General features: G+C 40.2%; 1 protein-coding gene across 2 annotated transcripts in view; it reads left to right on the top strand.

Annotated features, from left to right (window-relative positions):
* The window catches only part of SNAP25 (synaptosomal-associated protein, 25kDa), a 30,060-nt gene extending 20,687 nt beyond the window's left edge, over nucleotides 1-9,373 (top strand). For both annotated transcript variants that reach the window (XM_009875805.1, XM_009875807.1), the window contains exons 5-7: nucleotides 1,249-1,374; nucleotides 3,421-3,565; nucleotides 7,788-9,373. In XM_009875805.1, the coding sequence (XP_009874107.1) occupies nucleotides 1,249-1,374; nucleotides 3,421-3,565; nucleotides 7,788-7,856 (340 nt within the window). In that variant the 3' untranslated portion in view covers nucleotides 7,857-9,373. The remainder of the gene's footprint in view (nucleotides 1-1,248; nucleotides 1,375-3,420; nucleotides 3,566-7,787) is intronic.
* Nucleotides 9,374-14,783: the final 5,410 nt, after the last annotated feature.

Genomic DNA, 14,783 nt, shown 5'->3' with positions numbered 1-14,783 from the left:
AAACTGCTCCATTTCCAGAGTAGAATTGAGAACTTCTATCTGCAGACCCCGAACACTCACACTCTCCTGCTAAAGTGTTCAACCTCATCTCACAACCCCAATAATCACAATCCTAAATATGCTGCACATGCTAATCTGCCACTGAAGGTATGCCTGGATTTTAATTTTCTGTCCACGGCAGCTCAGTCAAAAATGGCTCTCTGAAAGCTAATATAACTGCCATAAATACCAAGTATAACAAGTTGCTAGGCTATGTTAAGGTCCTATGGTTTAAAACTCCTGAAGGAAGTGATGATCCATTTTTGCCTGTGTCTTGCTTATTGTGAAGGCTGTTACTGCTGATGCATTAAGAGTATGATGAACTATTGGGGCAACTGTGCTTAGTGAGAATGCTTTACTTCTTATTCATGCCTGTAGCTGGTGCATGAAGAAAAATGTAGAAAAATTTCCCTTTCTGATGCTAGATTGCTCGTTTTTTTTTCTTTTCTCCTGCACTCATTTCACTTCTGCCTATTTTACTTTTTGTCTCTGTGGACAAAGGTTTGTACATCAACTGTCGATGTATGATTACTATTTTCAAGTACCGATATATTATTTGAAAACTCTAACAAACTCTATGAATTTTATGACAAAATTATCCCCAAACAACCTTGGATAAAGTTAGTGGCTTTAGATGCCTATTATGCCACATAGATGTTAAACAATGTTAATGGAAGCCCAATCTTCTGCATGGTAAAATGTTAAAGTCTAGCCAAATCCATTTTTCTTTAAGAGGGTGTGTTGCTGTGATGTGATGTACACACTATACTTGGCAGTTCTGTTTTTATGTCTGTCTGCCAGTGTGTTCTCTGTGTTTGATGTTAAAACATATGTGTCACTACAATAAAACAATGTTTTCTACTTACCTGTATTTCTTCTCTTCTTCTTTTTTCCTTTTTTTTTTTTTTTTTAATTTCCTTCTTTCTGGAAACTAAGTCAACATCCAAAAACCTGTGTGCAGTGTTGTAGACCTGACAATTGCAATTCACCCTATTGGAAACAAAACCTCTGACCATCACAGTTGTGGCAGTAAATAACCAAAACCTAAACTCTCTGTTTATTCAGGGTTATGATATATCGGTATACAATCAATGACCCCCTATCTGAAAGCTCATTTGCTTGATTCAGCTTTTAGCTTGGAAACGTAAAGAGTTTTGCATTTGTCCTTGTCCACTTGATGCTTCGTTACTCATAATCTTTTTTGCATAGGCTTAAATCAAGTGATGCTTACAAAAAAGCCTGGGGCAATAATCAGGATGGTGTTGTAGCCAGCCAGCCTGCACGCGTCGTAGATGAACGGGAGCAGATGGCCATCAGTGGTGGCTTTATCCGCAGGTGAGCCTTTTTATCCACTGTTTTCCTTTTATTCTCCTCGTCACTGATATATTTAGATTTCTTCCATATGGTCATGAGTTCTGTGATGCTTCTTAACTCCTTCAGCGGTGCTGGGTGGTGTGATGGAGCCAGTGATGTCCACTAAGAGGCGGGTGCTCAGATTTAGGCTGACAGGTATTAAATGCTTACTGCATCCACTGACTTCTCTCCACCCTGTGGATGCTTGCCTGAGCTAATGCAAAGGCTGGTTACGTTGCCAGAAACCCTGGAAGTCAGGGTCTTAGCCCTGAGAACCAGGAGATGCTTCAAAACGTGGCCCTAAACCATCCTCCTTGAGACTGCTCAGATTTGGGCAATAATAAAATGGAAACAATATCTATTCATTTACTTCAGAGCAGCAATGTGAGGTTGCAGACTGTCCCAGCCAGTCAATACCATCCTCTGCACTCCAGCTCTCTGGTGTGAATAACACAACTTTTCCTGAGGCATAAATACTAGTTTATGATTTTTATGTCTCAAGATACATAGTGCCATTATCCATCCATGCCAGAAGACGTATCAAAGCATGCAGCAACCCATCCTTTCTCTTCAAAAAGAAAAGAGCCTCAGCCTCCTGGCCAAAGGATCGAGCCTAGTGCAGAACTTGAAGCACACTTTTACCTAGAGCTACCCTGCTTCTCAGCATGTCTGTCCAGAAAACCTCACTGAGTGGGGAATGATGTCCCATCCCTCAGGGGCCATAAAGCTGCAACTATGGAGAAGCACTGATGATTTAGTGGCAACCCCTGTGCACTCTAATGAAAGCCAGTTTGAAACACACAGCTATACTGATGACAACTGAAATGCAAACCTTCAGCAATACAGAGGGCCCCAGCAATAAGTACATGCTGATTACAGGGCTTATAGAGCATATATTTAGATGACAATGGTATCAGCTGAATGGATAGAGGCATACCAGTAGGCAAAGCTTTGATCTCTGAAGATTAAGGACAGTGGATTAATAAGCAATTATCTTTCCAAAAACTATTATCCACTTATTTTTTTTGGCTGCTGCGATAAAGGGAAATCAGCACGATATAAACAATGCTCTCATGCAATCTGGAGCGTGGGATGGGGTTGCCATTTAAGTTTGTGTAGTCTGATATTCACTTTTTTCTTTTTTTTTCATTTATTTCTGGATGGCAGCCCCACCAAAATGAAGGCTGGGGTGTGATAACAGAATAGCAGTGAAGGAAGTTATGCTACACCAGAATCATTCTGCAAATAGCTTGTAGCGCCCTTTTGGCACCTACATGAACACAAACTGTGCAAGAGGCTCAAAGTAGTGATTTTCTGAGTGAGACCCATGGGTCTTGCTTTTCTCAGTGGCAGTCACCACACGCCTTTCCAGTCACTGCAGCATTGAACTGGGCCTTGGCTCATGCACACTTTTTTTCTTCTAAAACCCAAGCAACTGGAGAAGACGGTGCTAAGAATGAGAGACAAGAGATCTTTACTAAACTCAGTAAATCTGTAAAGCTGCTGCTGTCATTTGCCAAAAATGCATTTGGTTAAATAGGATGTTAGGTCAGGATTTTCCCAGCCGAAGCAGCTCCGCCCCAATATTTCAGTGGGCCCAAGTGTACGAGGACAGGACAGAATCCATATGTGTAGCTCGAGGAGGGAAGCAGGTATGGCTTGAATTCCTCCATCCTCCAGTATTTTCCACATACTCTAACCACACATCGGTCCGAATGGAGCACCCTTTCGTTCTTCATTTGAGAAGGACCATCACTAACAATGAGGTGCGGTATATGGTACAGACAGTAACCCTTCTACAAGAAGCAGACACGAGCACTGTAAATAGAGCAGACAATTAATCCCAACAACTGAAAAATAGGCATGCAATGCTTTTCAGGCTAGCTACTTATTAATCCCTTTTCTTCAAAGCTGAGCACAGCAACATGCTCCTCAAGTGACAAGTAAGGGAAGGTTTTGGGTGAATCAGAGCTTCAGGGGAAACCTGCTCTGTCTCTGCTTCAAAGAATTGTGTTTTTTTGCTCCCAGGGTAACAAACGATGCCCGGGAAAATGAAATGGATGAGAACCTCGAGCAGGTCAGCGGCATCATTGGCAACTTACGTCACATGGCCCTGGACATGGGCAACGAGATCGACACACAGAATCGCCAGATTGACAGGATCATGGAGAAGGTAAGAGATGACACTTCTAAGAGGACCCCAAAAGGGGCTGTGTTTTCCCTTCTGCATGCACAGGCTATGCATGCTGCAGCTTTTCTTCAGCTCGGAGTAGAAAAAGGGACAGTAATAGCTGCTAGAGCTCCTCTCTCTTTTCCCTCCAAATCATTGGGCCACAAAAGAACTTGCTGCTGTAGAGCTTGCTGCTGCGGATCTTTATTAACCATCATTGCACATCAGGTTGAACCCACACCTTTGAATTTGCAAAACAGCTGTCAGGGGGATCTCTTAGCACAAATTAAGTCTCCTTCTGTAAGAGGTTTGGAAAAGAAGTGCCTTGAATTGTGCAGAACTGTGGGGATCGGTTCTGAACGCCCTGGCACTTCCTGGCAAGTTTTAAGCTTTCCTGGACTTTCCTTCCCTTGGAAATTCCATAAGCAATTGAGAATTGGATCATCTGTTTGGAGGACCCGTCTCAAAATGAAGACAGGGATTTATTAAGCAAGACTTTGCTGTATGGTAACAGTGCAGCCAGTCTTCTTGTGCTGCCTTCTTATAACCACGTCAGGACAGAGGTCTACCAGCTGTCTCAGGGTGTGTGTGTGTATGTATGCATATATAAAAATAACTGGGGCACGTCATTACTATTGCAAAATCACCATCTAAAAAGGCAGAGCGCACCATTCCAGTTCCAGCTCTGCATTGCAGATTTCTGAAGCAGATAGCAGCACCCTCCAAATCCAGCTAGGAATTCACTGCCAGATCCCAAGATCTGCAAGCCATCTGCATTCACACTGGCAGAGGTCCAGGCACAGGCATAGCCAGGCTGAAGTGACATAAGAGGCTAGATCTTCATCTGGTGTAAAATCAATACAAAACTTGACTTCATCTGAGATTTATACAACCTGAGGATCTAACCCAAGGACTTATTTGCATTGCTTAGAGTTAATGCTGACCTTAAATGGTAGAGCTTGTACTCTTGAGTCTTTTAACACGTGCAAGCCTTCTCACACGAGCAGGATGCCCATGCCCATTTTTTCTGTCAATTAATTACATCAGAGTTGAGTGAAAAAATAGAAAATACTGCATCCAGGGGTTCACTAAGACAGCTTTCCTTACTGGATTTGCATCAGTCAAAAGTTTTGTTTTATAAAGCTGCATTTATTAGTTTGACTGTGTTGGAAAGTGCACAGATTACTGTGATGCCATTCTGCAGCACTTCATATTTCTGGGAAAAATAAGAGCATGAGGGGGAAGGATTTACCACTGTTATTCATATGTAAAGCACCAGAAAGCAGCATATCTATCTACATTGCGAGAAGGCACTGGAAGATTATACAGCCTACATAATAATTACCTTTATTAAGAAATCTAGCACATACATTATCTTCTCAGAACAAGTATGAGGACATGCACTATTACATGTTATGAGCTACCCTACTCATGATATTACACAGTGGCAGAAGGCATGGCCTGTGGAGGGAAATCAGCTGTGTCCTATCTCTGCCTACAGGATATTATCACGAACTGTGGCAAGCCTAACAAATCCTCGTTCTCCTGTCAGTTCAGGCTTGCAAACAGATGGATTTTGAAAACATTGACCAGGCCCTTGGTGAACATGGAGCATATAAATCAAATCTCTAGGCAGTGTATGCTGAGAGTAGTTGGTAAACTGAGTCACTGGCCTTCCACGTCTCTGTGGTCTTCTTGTGGAGTTAGGTATTTCATATAGCAGTAGAAAAACAACATTGCAAGCTGATGTGATTCATTAAATTCAGCCTCCCAGGCAGGCCTCATCAGGTAGAGCCCTTGGCTAAAGAACAGTGACACATTTCCGAAAGATGGACTTGCAATGTACATACAGAAGTCGTTGTGACAAGCAGCACAAAACCAGGACAGTCTTCAGCCTTAGTGAAAATCTACCAGATTTCTCGGAGTAAGTACATACAGTACTAGAAAAAGAAACACAATATATTAGGAAAACTCTCTATAACAGAAAGAAGTGGTGGTTAGCAAGGTAATACTGAAACCCAAATGCACATACATCCCTTTTGAAATAAAATATGCCAATAGACCATCGTCCTGAGCTGGAGGTGGGCACGCCAGCATTGCTGAAGCTGCTTTCTTTTCCTGACCAGCTGGAGCACTGCACTTTTGATCAGTTATGACCATTAAGAAAGACCCTTGGCTGGCACACTTTGCAAAAGCTGCGGTGCATCACAAAGCTAATTCAAATGCTCCTAAAGCATTTATGTTAAACTGGATGCACACATCGAAACCAGAGCAATCTCATAATGCAGAGATGTAATCTGATCCACCCACAGTAATCAGGATAGCAAGGAAAAAAAGGCTTTATCCTTCCCTTAGATCAGAGAGAAAGGGACAAAAACTAAAAAGGTGATGTGATGAGTAGGTCAGCTGACCCTGATACCATCACCAGAAGACTCTAGCCTTAAAATGAGCCGTAAACAGGAGGCTAGGAGGAATGTAGGAAGGGCTCAATACATTCTGTTTTGACATAGGTGAGAATCATAGAATCGCAGAATGGCCTAGGCTGGAAGGGACCTTAGAAATCATTTTAATCCAACCTCCCTGTTTTGGGCAGGGAAGACTCTCAACTAGATCAAAGGTCTGTGCAAGTATACACTGACTTTGATACATCATCCCCAGAGCCAGACCTTAATATTCCTATTTAGAAACATCATGTTTCATCAATATCTAATCAATATTCATGTATTTCATGACAAACATAACTGCTTCCACAACCATTAACTAATTGTTTAGGTAGTCATTTGGCAACAGCACACAAAACTGTACTGTGGTAGACAAGGTCAAACTCACGGCTAAAATAAAGGCACATGGCTTATAATGAGTAGTTATGCTGATTTACGCTTGTTGAGAGCCTTGCACATGCTACTGCACTAAAAATACACATCTGCATAGCATTTGCCGAAACAATCATGGAGAAAAGCCCAAGATATTTAAGAATGATTTATCACACATCAGTATAACCATTTTTAAAGGATTTTAATGTATGTGGGAAAGTTGTTTCACCATTCTGTCTTTGCAAATTGGAGATTTAAAATAAATCTGTACAATTTGGATATGCGCCAGAGATATGGAAACAATCATCAAAGCTAACAAAACGCAGCCATCAAACCACAGAAAAAGAGTTTGCTGTTTGAGGTCATGCTTTTAAAGCAGTGACACAATTCTCACCTTTCCCACAGGTCTGATAAAAAAACCTGAAAATGTCTTCTAACTAGCCCCTCTGCTAGCATAAGTCGGCATAGCAACATGGGCTTGAATGGAGCTTTGCCAGTTTTTGTCAGCTAAATCAACATCTCAGTCTCCAACTTCTGCAGAGATACATAAAGCCATGGTCAAAGTATCTTCCCACTCAAAGAGAACTCCTAAATCTCCCAAGAGGTGCCATTTTATTAATGGCACTTTATAATCATGCCACATGTCACCCCTTGGAAGACAGCGAAGATAGCGGTTCAGGCTACACTGCACTAAGCTCCGGTTTGTGGTAGAATCCTCGCCTTTTCTTGATTCCTGTTTCTGCTGCTGCCCAATGAGAGAGGTTACTCTGTCTTGCAACTACACTGGCGAATTTTGTTGAGAGAAAAGAAAATGGCATCACCTACCTATTCCTTTCACATGTGGAGCAAAGAGATCCAGATCAATGTACTTTCAAAGAAATTTATCTTTGCCAGCATTCCCTACAGCAGATGGTCTAGCTTCCCTGCTCCAGCGATTCTCTACACTGACCAAAATTTTAGTTTTGAGTGCATGCCTGGTGCTCTAAAGTAGAATAGAGCACAGGTCCACTGAATCTTAGAGAGCAATGAAGCTTTTAACCAGTGAAATCCATGTGTGCATCATCAGTTCTCATCCTGTCATCCATTACCATCAATACCTCTGGCACTATCAACAGCACCAGCTACAGATCCAGCACAGCATTTACAAGAGTTCAGTGAAGCTGAATACAAACATAAAAGCTATCTGAAATGTCACAAACTCAACAATTCTGTAATTTCCTTTTGGGTCCCTAATATCACTATAAAAAACCAGTTCTCTGGTATTTTCAAGCTGCTGCTGGGGTTTTTTTGTTTTGTTTTGTTTTTCTTTTTTTTTTTCACCCTGACCTAGCCCAAAGAAGTGTCCATAAAACATTGTGGATGTTCTCTTTCTGCCGTGTATTGATCTGTTTCTTTCCTTTGTGTTTCCCTAGGCTGATTCCAACAAAACCAGGATTGATGAAGCCAACCAGCGTGCAACAAAGATGCTGGGCAGTGGTTAGATGCATTGAAGTGCATTTTCTTTTAACGCTGTCCAACAGGGCAGTACCTTCACGCTTTTATCATGGTATTTACCTACTAGGTTTGCACACATGCACATATCAGCCCCATTGTAAATGTTGTCCTGTGTAGTTTGTCAGCTTTCCAAAAAACGATACTTGTAATTATTTTTTTCTAGATATCTTTCTTTCCAAAGGTTGTACATAGTGCTGATTTGATGGCTATAGCTCACTATGATGTTTTCTGGGATTTTTCCTTTCCTTGTTTCTGTTTTGGATTCCTTTCCTTTTTCCCTCTTCTCATTGTTTTTTTTTTTAATGATGTTTGCTGAATGACAACACTGTTGGAATGCTAAACGTGCTGTTAACCTTTAAATATACAGTATTGTTCTTGTAAAACTGTGACATTCCACAGAGCTACTGCCATGCTCCTGTCTTTGGGTATCATGATGTTTAAGCACTTAAACCTGCTGTCTTCAGTTCTTCATTGCCATTATCTGTTGTTATGATTTCATGATTAGACAATGTGGAATTATATTACTATAACAAGCATTGCACTAAAAAGTGATGTGATTTATGCATTTATGCATGAGGAATAAATAGACTTTTAGACTCCTACTTAAACAAGAATTTTCCCATGGCAGTAGCACACCAACAATGACAACAAAAGCATGCTCAGTATTCGGACTCTTTTGGGACTATGTTATACCAGCAAGTTTGCAGTTGTGCCACTTTTTTCTTGTTGATATATATATAGTTATTAATCATGATCATTTTTTTAATTATGAAAAAAGAGGGATTTGGCACTCACCATTTAGCCATTGCCAGCAAAATAAAAGCTTGGCTGAAAATATGTCAAAGACAAAAAGAAATAAGTGTAATATATTGGATTTGTCTGCTGCTTTTGAAGACTATCTTTTGGAGGAAACGACTACCATACGAAATGGTGCAAAGAAATGTAATTTTTATAAGGCTCTCTCTTACTAGTCGCTATCCCCATGTGGTTTGTTATCGGTACAGTTTGTTGCTTACCTAGAGCTATGCACACCAAATCGCTGAGATGTTTAGTAGCTGACTTAATTAAAAAATAATAAAAAAACCTAAATGAATGAACTCTAGATAAACTGTGAGATAAATATAATTTACAGCATGTAATATGAAATTCCTTATGTCTCCTGTCAGTTTGTGAAGTGATTGACATTTTGTAGCTAGTTTAAAAATTATTAAAAATTATAGATCTCAGAATCCACTCTTGCTTTATCCATTTGTTGCCCTATGTGTCAGCGACAACTAGTTATTTGCCACTTACCTGGGAAAAGGAGAAATGCAAAGTCTGAAGACTCTTTACAAAGTGGTTCTGTATTACACGTGGGAAACTAAAGATTTCTGTTTGCAACACTACATAAAAGTAGCTACTCTAAAACCGGCATTTTACACTCAGCATATTTCAAGTGAATATTATTTCAAATAACCTAGCTTGGATTGCCAAATAACGAATCAAAACATATTCTCTCGTTCAAGGGTAAAAAAAATGGAAGAAACATTATGATACAGAAGGATGCAGTTCCTTAGTGAATAAAATCTATTCCTGCAGTGGATCTTGTCACGTGCTAATACACCTCTTTTCAGAGAACACTTTGAACTACAGAGTTTGTATGGTCTGCTAAGAATAATCTTCTCAGATGGCTAACAACAACTAGTGTTTACTGCCAATGGAAAGTGTTATCATATTTCCCCAGGGGTTTTTTCCCCTATATGGACAAATTATAATTAAGTCTGCATGAGTGACAGTTCACTCATGTGTCTCACATGGCCGTAAGTCAAAATACACAAAGAACATAAATGCTTGCATAATTAAAATCGCATGATAATGTAGACAAGCTATATTTTCTTTAAGAGATTTTTATTTTTAGTAGCTATTAAAAATTCATTTAGGCAAATATTTTCCCCCACTACTTCAAACCAAAGAGTAAACCTCAAGCATACATTTTAAATCTGCTGACCATTTCCAATCCTGTTCATCTGGGGATTCTAGTACTTGTGACAGCACTATCATTCTGCAATGTCAAAGCCTACTGAAGGAGGGCAATAATCGTACTGGAAAATGCGTCAGTGTGAGACCATACAAATACAAGGATATTTGAGAAGGGCAAGAAATGTATAAGAAAATAATGAAGGTATTAATGGGGGTGTTATTGTCATCTATTTGACAAAAATGTACCCTATCTGCAGAAGATCATGTTTCCAAGGGTACCAAAACCATAAGCTGTTGCTGCAAGGAAGTCACTATGTTTTAACATCTGTTTTTGTCTTGAACAAAGATACACAAACTCTTAGAATGCTTTGCAAATGGAAAGTTTAAAGGCTGGAAATATTGAAATGTTTTCCTGCATTTGTCTTTGTATCCTCCTCCACTGTATGCAGAGTCTCTTAGGAGCTGGCTGAAAATTATTTAAGTAAATAAGTTTAATATATTGAGTTTTTCTGATGTTTTTGGAAATTTACTTTTGTAGGATTAATTATTTTTGACCTAATTCAAAGAAAGGCTCGATCTCATGCAGTTTGTTAAGCTTTTGTTTGTTAAGTTTTGAGCACATCAAATCCCTGATGTAGCAGCCAACTCCATAGGAAGGGGAAAAAAAAAAAGAAAAATATGTTTTGAATAGAACATTGCCTCAAATCTGGCATTTCCCTTTTTCTTCCCCCCCCTTTATCCCTCTGGTCAGCCTCTATTTCCCGTGGTTCATTGCAGGCTTTCCCTGAGGCTGAACAAGCACAGCGCACAGTTACCATTGCTTGAGGGTCAAGGCTCAGTAGAAGGAAAGAGACATAGCACAGAGACAGAATTACAGCTCCCATAAGATAAAAAGGTCACATTGATCATGGAAACAAAAAAGCTTCATGAAATATTACTAGATTATTTCTAGACCTTCAATGTAATTTTACTAACAGTTTGTAGCATAGCAACATCCTCACGTTGGTGTTCACTTGAGGTGGTCATAGGGAAAAAGTTTTTTTCATAATCTCAAGTGCCATAGCTGAATGAACAGCCCAGATGGATTAGTTCAAATTTTGCTTAAATAATGAAGTTCAACTGAAAGACAAACTTCTGCTGAGCTCTACAAATCCACAATTAACAAATTAACCATTGCTTTCATATCATTCATTCTCCTTCTTTCCTAGTCTAGGCTGGAAATGAAGATATCAAAATATTCACAAGGAAGGATATTTGAAGGTTATTCCTCAACAGAACAAAAATCGTAAGTAGTGCAATATCTCATGCAAAAAAAAAAATAAAATCACCTTCATTACATACATAGCCTGATTTCAGCATTGAGAAATTCAGAGAAAAAACCGGAAAAGCTAAATAAAACTTAAGGTGGTTTATTTCAAGGAAACCTTAAAACTTTTAGGATGTTAATGGTTCCTAGCCTTAGCATAAACACAGAACTTCTAAACTCAAAGGAGACTGTTACAAGTTTCCAGATTTACACAAACGCAAGAAAAGCGACTAGAGATTATACACAGCACCTTGCGGTTTGACAGAGTACATCTTAGGAAGAGAAGATGGACTTGATGTAAAGTATAGAGGGAAAAATAATTAATATGCCTTGAAGATTTGGTTTATTACTGTATATGACAGAAAATAACTCTAAAAAAGTGATAAGTATTTTTTTTTTTAGAAATGTCAATTTTATTAGCTTACACGGGTTAAATACAATGCCTCCTTAATTTCTGAGGAAAACTAAATATGCCAGAGTTTGCATTGCACTGTAAAGCACCCTGTTAAAGACATGCCTGTGCCGCACGACACACTTATCACAGACATACTTTAAATCTGGCAATATAGATAACAATTATTCTGCAAAATATTCTGCACGCCACATCAGTAACCGATGACCTCCACCGGCTTTGGATTTGGATCTAAATTTGAAGAGATCACTCAAGACTTTTATTTGAGGGATCTAGAGGCAGACAAATAATTTTCCACACTTTTTTAAACTTTTTCTTCCCCTCTGTGTACATATGCACATAGAAATGGTTCATTTTAAAAAGCATTGAAAAGGGAAGAGCCAAGTACTTAGTAATAAGGAAAATTATGTGTGTTAGAGACAGCTTAAGTATATGCACTGCTGCTGCGTGCGCCTGTGGGCGTAGGTGTGCAGGATGTGACTGCTGCCTTCTGAGCCATTTTGTTGCCTTTCTGGAGAGAGATGAGGACAGTTTGTTTGGAAGTTAGTAGAACATAAATAGAATAATTTTAAACCTGCAAATATCTACAAGAAATGCAGACATAGGAGATAAACCCTGCTGAGAAGTTAGGGCGTTGGGCTGGTTCAATGGGGGCGAAGGGGCAGGTTCTAGTTGATTTATTTTGCAAAGCACTTGCCAGATAGTGTTGGACACTCTATGTAACAGCATTCAGAAAGATTAGGTTTGTGTTATATAATACCAAGCAGTTTCAATGCTTTTAGATATGAATATTTTGTAATTTACACAAAAAATCCCACAAGATGGCGGTGAGGGAAAGCAAAATAAATCATTCTGTGGGACTGTGATGATCCATACACATTTGGGATTTATTCCAAGAGCACTGTTGCCCTTGCAAAAACTGCACATAGGGGGGTAAACAGTTTGGTCAGGCAGCAGGTGATGGGGTGCTCGTTTGCCTCATAAGCTTCACAGTGGCTCAGTGAAAGTAAAAAGCAGCAACTAGAGCATCCAGGCTCAATTATTGGCTGGGTTAAAAACAGCGCTGTGGGGGACCTTCCATGGGAGAGTCCCAGCCTTGAGCTGTCTTTTCTCCCCATCTACCAGACCACAGCTCCCTCCACAAGGCTCCTACTCCAGTGCCCCCTGCACCTCCGTCCCTCTTCTCTCCTAACTCCCTCTTGCATCCCCCAGCAGCCATCCAGTCACTTATTCTCTTCCCAGTTTTCTTGTGCTGAATTAGCCTGCCTTCATTCCTGTCCCTTATTTCACTTGCTTCACTTCCCTCCATCAGTATGTTTTTCACCCCTGGGCTTTCAGTCAGGCTCTCTCCTCCATGACTTTGGCAGGAGAAGCACCAGACAGCCTCTCTGCTTTCACTCCACAGCTGAGCACCATGTCAGTGTCACCTGGAGGGACACCTGTGAGATAGTCTCGCTCTGCCCTGACAGTCCCAGAATGCAGCATGCATGTTGCCAGGGGAATTTTTTGGACAGTCTATCCAAAAGGATCTAAGAAGCCTCCATAGGCTAATGCAAACAAAGATGTAATGGGTACAAGCTACTTGCGGAGAGATTCCAGTTGGACACAAAAGGAAAATTCTTCACAATGAGAACAGCCATTAGAATGATCTCCCCAGGGAAGTGGGGGATTTCCCAACACTGGATACTTCTAAGATTCAGCTGGACAGAGTGTTGAGCCAACTTATCTAGACCATGGTTTTCCCAAGAAAGGTAGGACCAAATGATCCTCGAGGTCCCTTCCAGTCTGGTATTCTATGTTTAGACAGCTGAGGACAGACAGGCAAGCACTAGGGAGGTATTTCACAGGAAGTCAATCACTGAGAAGCCCTCCAGTCTCCTCAATTTTATGCTTCTGGTCCACAGCACTAGTGGATAATAGCGTTTCTCCACAAGACAGGCGGAGAATCTTTTCTAACACAGGTCCCCCCCCCCCCCCCCCCCCCCCCCAATTTAATTCATTAAAACTACTAAGATTTTGGATTTGTATTTTTACTGAAGCTTTTAAAACCTGTGCTTTTAAAAAGCAGGTAGAGGAAGTAGATTTTCCTCACTTAGGATAACTATCCAGTGCTGGGTTATTTAATACAAAATCCGGAACAGCTCAAGTGGAAGTTAAAGTGAAATAGAATGAGGAAGTTAAAATTAAATAGAATGTTGGAAATTATTTAGTAAACTTCACTATTGGCAGTCCTAAGTTAATTTGCTAAGTGTTAGCTCAAATACAGGCTGCTGTAAGTTCCACTTACAGTTCCACTTACAGCACATTAGGTTTTCCATCTATATTCTGATCAAAAGTTCATTAAAAGAAATGAAACAGTTCTTTTCCACACTCATGGGAAGCTGATTAGATCTCTGAAGCATCAATATGCATAAATCCTACCACACTAAGGGGTATTCTTGGGTATCAAAACCAACAGTATGCAAACATGAGCAAAAGATCTCTAAGAAACCTTGCCTATTTTGACTTTACTGTATCAGCAATAATAAATCCAGATGATAAAAACATTTTGTTAACTACTTCTGATACTCTGCAGAACCCCTGAAAGCCTAGGTGGCTCTAGAACCCATTTATAAACTCCATGAAAACACATGCTGAAAAGTTAATTTTGAAGAAACAGCAGCTATAATCCTGACATTCAGCCTTAAGCCTGTGTCCACTGCACATTTTTGTTTCTTGGATTAAATTAGAATACGAGGGGAAACTAACCAGAGACATAAAATTTAATGAACTGCTACTTCTTTCAGGCAATTCTTACAGGGTTACCCTGAGAAGTCAACCCATATTCACTGACTCTTGCTGGGCCTTGAGGTGAAAAAGAGAGAAAGCCTATTCGCCCTCAAACTAAAGTATAATTAGGTTTTAAACCCCTAAACACACACCAGAAGCAGTGGTAAGTCAGACAGTTGGAGAAGGGGAAAGGGCTGAGGCCAGAGAAGAGTATGGAGAAATCAAAGCTGAAAATAGGCACAATAAAACACGCTGCGAAGCAGAGCTGCTGCGGTGGATGCGAGGACACAGTGGAAACTCAAGCCACAGGCCTACAACAGTGTTATGCTCTGCAGTGACCTCATTTAAAGAAGCAGAAGGTGATCAGACAGCAAAAACTAGATAGTAGTGACCACTACGAACAGGGACAGTTATTCGAGTAAGATGAGGAGCTCAGCTGATACTAAGTTGGAAACCTATAGATCGTAT

The sequence above is a fragment of the Apaloderma vittatum genome, unplaced genomic scaffold (genome assembly GCF_000703405.1).
Source record: "Apaloderma vittatum isolate BGI_N311 unplaced genomic scaffold, ASM70340v1 scaffold659, whole genome shotgun sequence".
Taxonomy (NCBI): domain Eukaryota; kingdom Metazoa; phylum Chordata; class Aves; order Trogoniformes; family Trogonidae; genus Apaloderma; species Apaloderma vittatum.
Note: the sequence above shows the minus strand (reverse complement) of the source record. Positions and strands in the feature narration are given on the sequence as shown.